This window comes from Procambarus clarkii, unplaced genomic scaffold (assembly GCF_040958095.1).
Source record: "Procambarus clarkii isolate CNS0578487 unplaced genomic scaffold, FALCON_Pclarkii_2.0 HiC_scaffold_1679, whole genome shotgun sequence".
NCBI classification, from domain to species: domain Eukaryota; kingdom Metazoa; phylum Arthropoda; class Malacostraca; order Decapoda; family Cambaridae; genus Procambarus; species Procambarus clarkii.
In genome coordinates, this window is record NW_027190706.1 from 758 (window position 1) to 7,782 (window position 7,025).

The 7,025-nt window shown below is 43.5% G+C and overlaps 1 protein-coding gene and 1 non-coding gene across 2 annotated transcripts; one reads left to right on the plus strand and one right to left on the minus strand.

The window, feature by feature from the left end:
* Positions 1–1,304: 1,304 nt before the first annotated feature.
* LOC138362356 (histone H2A-like) lies at positions 1,305–4,863 on the plus strand. Its single transcript, XM_069321046.1, has 2 exons — positions 1,305–1,677; positions 4,724–4,863. Exons 1-2 carry the CDS (start codon positions 1,310–1,312, stop codon positions 4,860–4,862), a joined length of 507 nt encoding a protein of 168 aa, XP_069177147.1. The 5' UTR covers positions 1,305–1,309; the 3' UTR covers position 4,863.
* LOC138362358 (5S ribosomal RNA) lies at positions 4,248–4,366 on the minus strand. The gene has a single exon (XR_011227601.1). It is a non-coding gene; the product is annotated as a 5S ribosomal RNA (ribosomal RNA).
* Positions 4,864–7,025: the final 2,162 nt, after the last annotated feature.

The following is a 7,025-nucleotide window of genomic DNA, read 5'->3' on the forward strand; positions in this document are numbered from 1 at the left end:
CAAGTCATTTGTAGTACAACCTGTTCTCTTACAAACAAAACGCCGTCGCTTTTCGCTCTTATGCACTGTCAAGGATCACCCACCCCCCCCCCCCCCCCCCAAAATAAAAATTGTCATACTGTACTAGAAATAAAAGCAGCTTGTATAAGTGACATACTGTCCAGTCCTGTTTTATTCTGTTTTCGGTCCTCTGGCTTAATCTGTTAAGTTAGGAGATGACATTTTAAATTAACCGTTTTCTTGACATTTTCAAACCTAAGAGGGTGGCCTGCATAGTAATCCTAATGTGGAACATAACAATGAATCTCTAATCTCTAGAAAAAAAAAAAGATACCGAGTGCTTATATGTGTTGAGAGAGAGAGAGAGAGAGAGAGAGAGAGAGAGAGAGAGAGAGAGAGAGAGAGAGAGAGAGAGAGAGAGAAGAGAGAGAAGAGAGAGAGACACAGACAGACAGACAGACAGACAAGACAGAGACAGACAAGACAGAGACAGACAGACAGACAGACAGACAGAGACTGAGAGAGAGAAACACACACAGACAGTTTCATAAATATTCTCATTTTATAGCTATTTGCTTTCAGTGACAGAGGTTTTTGTTATAATAGTATTGGTGTCTAACACTCACAATCTCTTTAGAAATTAAAGTGTGGCTCCAATGGAGCCGAGTTTGTTGGTTTGAGGCCAAGCCACCACCACAGGGCAGTAAGTAAGCCGTTTACTTGGAGGAGGTGTACTTGGTGACGGCCTTAGTGCCCTCAGAGACGGCGTGCTTGGCCAGTTCTCCGGGCAACAGGAGCCTTACAGCCGTCTGGATCTCCCGACTGGTAATGGTGGAACGCTTGTTGTAGTGGGCCAGGCGAGAAGCCTCGGCGGCGATGCGCTCGAAGATGTCGTTCACGAACGAGTTCATGATCGACATGGCTTTGGAAGAGATACCAGTGTCGGGGTGGACCTGCTTCAGCACTTTGTAGATGTAGATGCTGTAGCTCTCCTTCCTCCTGCGCTTCTTTTTCTTATCGCCCTTGGCAATGGCCTTCTGGGCCTTTCCGGCCTTCTTGGCAGCCTTTCCAGATGCCTTGGGTGGCATGATGATGCTCGTGCTGGCTGGCGTTGCGATACAATAATGAACTTTTGCGCGAGGCGAGCTTTCCTTTTATATCCCGCTCGCGACTCAGCTCAGAGCGGGTCGCGTGGCGGAGCGCGCTGATTGGTCAGTGGCGGGCTCCCTTGATCCTGAGCGGGGTATATAACACGAAGCTCGATCTGCGGGGCGGCATAAAACACCACAAACCCACAACAGCAGCAGCAATGTCAGGACGCGGCAAGGGAGGCAAAGTGAAGGGCAAGTCAAAGTCTCGCTCCAGCAGGGCCGGACTTCAGTTCCCCGTGGGCAGAATTCACCGTCTGCTGCGTAAGGGCAACTACGCCGAACGCGTCGGTGCTGGCGCTCCTGTCTACCTGGCAGCCGTCATGGAATACCTCGCTGCCGAAGTTCTGGAGCTCGCCGGTAATGCCGCACGTGACAACAAGAAGACCCGTATCATCCCACGTCACTTGCAGTTGGCCATCCGCAACGACGAAGAACTCAACAAACTTCTGTCTGGCGTAACCATTGCACAGGGAGGTGTTCTTCCAAACATTCAGGCAGTTCTTTTGCCAAAGAAGACAGAGAAGAAGTAAGCACTTCTGCCACCCACCACGACAAATACCATAACCAGGCTCCATCCGGAGCCACACACACTTTAATAGAGAGATTCAAGTAGACAATCAACTTTCAAACATTAATAATAACATTTATATTGATTTCATTTGGAATGTGTACATAACAAACAAACAAAACAAAATTATAGGGGATATTCAGCATCACTTGGAATATTAACCAATCATATAAATCCAATATATATTTTATATTTTACTTTAAGCGAGGAATTCATATTATATTAATTTTTAATCATACAAATGAACAAAAGCAATTCTTCACTAGACGTAATGAATGAATAAATGATCAAGGTTTTAATGTGTTTCATGAATATATATATATATATATATATATTATATATATATATAATATATATATATATATATATATATATATATATATATATATATATAATAATATATAATATAATATATTATAATACTTGTGAACCAGAATATGTTTGAGCAGCAGCGATCGTGCCTGCCATTGGCCGAAGTGCAACAATTCAAATAATTTAAAGGGCCTGCTCGGGTATATAAGAGAGGCTGGGAGACTGGGGCCGGTGGTGGGTGATGGGTGATGAGTGATGGTGTGGTGTGGTATGGTGTTGTTAAGAGTTGATTTACGGCCAGCCAGCCAGCTGCAGCCAAGGCAGGGCAGGGCAGGGCAAGGCAAGGCAAGGCAAGGCAAGGCAAGGCAAGGCAAGGCAATAACAGGACAGGACAGGCAAGGCAAGGCAAGGCAAGGCAAGGCAAGCAGGCGGGCGGGCGGGCGGGCGGGCGGCGGCGGGCAGGCAGGCAGGCAGGCAGCCAGCCAGCCAGCCAGCCAGCCAGCCAGCCAGCCAGCCAGCCCAGCCAGCCAGCCAGCCAGCCAGCCAGCCAGCCAGCCAGCCAGCAGGCAGGCAGGCAGGCAGGCAGGCAGGCAGGCAGGCAGCCAGCCAGCCAGCCAGCCAGCCAGCCAGCCAGCCAGCCAGCCAGCCACTCCCACTTTGTATTTATATGCATTCAATTTATATTCAAACATTATATATGTTAAGGGCCTAGTTTTAGTGTTTATTTTAAAAATGACAAACATCGAGTCGTTTTACCAGTCCTTTAGCGTTAACGGTGATGCATTTTAAAACTGAACAGAAATCACCTTTTCTGGATATATCAAATATCGAATCCGCTTAATGTGCCTACAATTCAATCATTCAAAAAATACATAATTTACATCATGCCTTTTCATAGAACAGACAATAAGATTTGAGACAATAAGAACTTTACTTTTATAACTAAAGTTGCACAATTATACCAACTCTATGGTGGCTGGGTGGTAAGGTGTGTGGCTGGTATTTTGGAAGTCGCGAGTTCAAACGACCCAATGGGAATAATACTTTTTTTTTTTTGCCATACAATCTTCCTAATACTATTATGTAGGTTTGTGTGTGTGTTTTTTTATTCATTCTTTGGTTTTATAGATGACATACATATTGACTCCTTTTACCGGTCCTTAATTAGGCTCTGGGGAAGCAATGGTGGTGGTGGTGGTGGTGGTGCATTTAAAACTAAACCAAAAATCACCAGTTCTGGACGCGTCAAATATCATATCCGCTTAATGTGTCTACAACCTAATTACTTAAAACTACACTATTTAATTCATTCATATCATGTGCATATTGGTCATTATGCTCATACAACCGACATCAAAATTTATTTTCATTATTAGAATCATACATTTCATCAAGTAATACAGATACAAAGAGATTTTCTTTCTGAGAAGACCGTTAGTATTGGCTTGCAGGCAGGCAGGCAGGCAGGCATTTGAGGGTTATTATTTCGCCTGTTGATTGGGGGGAGGGTTGATGTGTTAGGGGGTTTTCGGTTAGATGTGGTGGTGGTGATTGGTGGTGATTGGTGGTGATTGGTGGTGATTGGTGGTGATTGGTGGTGGTGGTGGTGTGTAGTAGGTGGAGTTGGGGGGGGGGGGGGGGGGGGGGGGGGGGGGGGGGGGGGGGGGGGGGGGGGGGGGGGGGGGGGGGGGGGGAGGGAAGGGGAGGGGAATGATGGTCTGTGGATTCGTTCTCCGTACCCTTTACATATAAGCAAAAATATGCCTTCTTGTGGGTATAGAAACATTAACACAAATTATATCAGTAACTGATATTGTAGCCTTTTAAACAGAAAAGATTTGTACATACAAATACTTTTTAATTATCATTTATTTGTGGAAATGGCATTTACGTCATTAAATTGATACCTCAGCATCAAGCTTGTGTCCTGCAGCAGTGGTCCAGTGGTAAAGTGTATATAAGTGATGCGTATTCTTGGAGTTGCGAGTTCAAACCCGGATTAAGCTATATATATATACAACATGTTTTGTTTTGGTTGTTTGTTTTTGTATAAAGCCTCACACAATATCTATATTAAGCGAGTTTGTTTTAAACATGACATACATATTAATTCATTTTACCAGGCCTTATTCCACACAACTCCGTGAATTTCCCGTGGAGCCAGCCATTCAAACAAAAACAAACGAAACAAAACAAAACAAAACAAAAAACATTATTGCCAACAGCATTTGGTGTTCCCAGGCGGTCACCCATCCAAGTACTAACCAAACCCAACGTTGCTTAACTTCGCTGATCGGACGAGAAGCGGTGTTCTCAACGTGGTATGGCCGTTGGCATGAGACTGCCTACACATTGTGGCTAATAACCAACTCTTTTAAGTCATCGCGGCAGGATACGGACCTGCTTGTGGTGTCTTAATGGTAATTGTATCCTAACATATTTTTGTCTCCTTGGCATGGATATTTAACATCGTTTATTCAGTCTTGGGTTTATGTTCTTTCGCCATTTACAGACATTTTACATCTACCTACTTCCTCAGCCTGCCCTGCCAATTTCTAATGAATTTGTGGATTTTCTTTTGTAATACAAACATGTGTGTGCTCATCTGCTCTTCAGTTTTTATGATATTTGTCTCATCTGTCCTGCTTTATGATACTTTTACAAAGAACATGAACAAATGCTTCTATTTTAGAGAAGATATGGGATCCAGGTTTCGGAGCCGTAAAACCAACCGTCGTGATTGGTGGACGAGTTGCCAGGTTGCAGCTTCTGTACCGTGCCGGCACATAAATAGGTTCGGCTCAAGCGGCGGCAGCATCATTCCCCCGTGACTGTCTGAGCGTCTCTCATCACCTTGGTTATCTCATCATCATCATGGTAGAAGCAAAGCCTACCAAGAAGGCTGCGGCTGCTGCTGCTGTGGTGGCCACCACCAGGAAACCTCGCGTCCAGGTTGCTCACCCGAAAACTAGTCAAATGGTTCTAGCCGCGGTCGCAGCACTCAAAGACCGTAAGGGCTCGTCTCTACAAGCAATCAAGAAGTACGTTGTTGCCAACAACAAAGTCGAGGCTGCCAAGATCGCCATTTACATCCGAAGATTTCTCAAGAAAGCAGTGGCTGACGGCATTCTTGTTCAGACCAAGGGAAGTGGAGCTAGTGGATCATTCAAGCTGGCCGTAGCAGAGAAGAGGGCCGTTCTAACTCCCAAGAAAGCCACCACAACCAAGAAACCATCTACAGCAGCAAAGAAGGCCGTGGTAACTCCCAAGAAAGCCGCCACAAGCAACAAACCACCTACAGCCTTGAAAAAGAAGCAGCAGCAGCAGCAGCTTGTTGTTGGGAACAAAAAGCCCAAAATAAAGAGAGCTTCAAAATCTCCCAAACCACCCAAGGCAAAGAAAGCTGTCAAGAAAACAACAAAGGCAAAATAAACGACGACATGCAAGCAGCATGAATACACATGACAATAAACATCCAGGCCTCCCCCCTCAGTGGAGGGGCCTCATATGATTCCAAAAAGAGTTTAGTTTTGTAGACAAATAAATCATTACTTTTGGGGTAGATTTACTCTGTATATTATATATATATATATATATATATATATATATATATATATATATATATATATATATATATATTATATATTTATATATACACATGGGTGAGGTGATATGGTACCAAAGTTTTGGGTAAGGTGATTGACATTTACACAAGATAAAACACGAACCAATGGGAATAAAAACATAAGAATGGAAGTAACTGCAGAAGGCCTATTGGCCCATAACACAAGCACTTCCTCTTGATGCTTCTATATTGGTTCGGAGTCTTGAAGCTATAATATATATATATATATATATATATATATATATATATATATATATATATATATATATATATATATATATATATATATATATATATGCACACAAAACTAAATAGTCTTGTTAGACAAATTGCCCCTATTAGAGGCAAGTTGACTAACAAGCCGAATGACTGCAATTGTTTTGAATTTGAGTTAAATCTAACATAGAAATGTAATCAAACCTAACCTAACCTATGCTAACCCAAGCTAAGCTAACCTAACCTAACCTAAGCTAACCCAAGCTAAGCTAACCTAACCTAACCTAACCTAACCTAACCTAACCTAAGCTAAGCTAACCTAACCTAACCTAACCCAGCAATTCATGATCTTAATATAATACTGTTAATTGGATAAACCAATTTGGAAAGAAATGTTCGAAAATAACAAAATTAACTGTGCTTGTTAGGAAAATTGGGCCTTGCATACTTGTCCCAATAGTGTGGTTCTCGCTTTTAGGTACGACATAAACGTATACCTAAGTTGAGAGAGAAAAAGATTCGCACTCAAACATGCATATCGATTGCCAGTCCTGAATTCTGGGTAGATATTCGTGTCCTCCCTTTTCATTTACCATCATTTGGATACTATCAAAACAGCTCTGAGAAGGATAAAATGAATAAAACGGGTAGCTCACTCATGTAAAAAGGAAGAGTTGGGAAAGATCTCTCTCTCTCTCTCTCTCTCTCTCTCTCTCTCTCTCTCCCCCTCACCCCCCCCCCCCCCCACCAATGATCCTGCTCTGCTAGTATATAACGTAACAAACCTTCCCCCCCCCCCCCCCCCTCCCTCCCCAATCAGAGTCCCTTTAAGCATGCGAGGATAAAAAATAGATTTCATAAGACCCAATGTGCTAGCTGATATCAAAACAATTTATGTTATCGTCTATTAAGCCCTTCAGTAAAAAAAGTATAGGGACCTAATTAGGTCCCGTTTTGAGGTGGTGGTGGGTGGAATCGATGGATTAGCCAAGCTCTTATCCGCCGAATCCGTAGAGGGTACGACCCTGGCGCTTCAGAGCGTACACCACGTCCATAGCAGTGACGGTCTTCCTCTTGGCGTGTTCCGTGTAGGTTACAGCATCACGGATGACGTTCTCGAGGAACACCTTCAGGACGCCACGGGTCTCTTCGT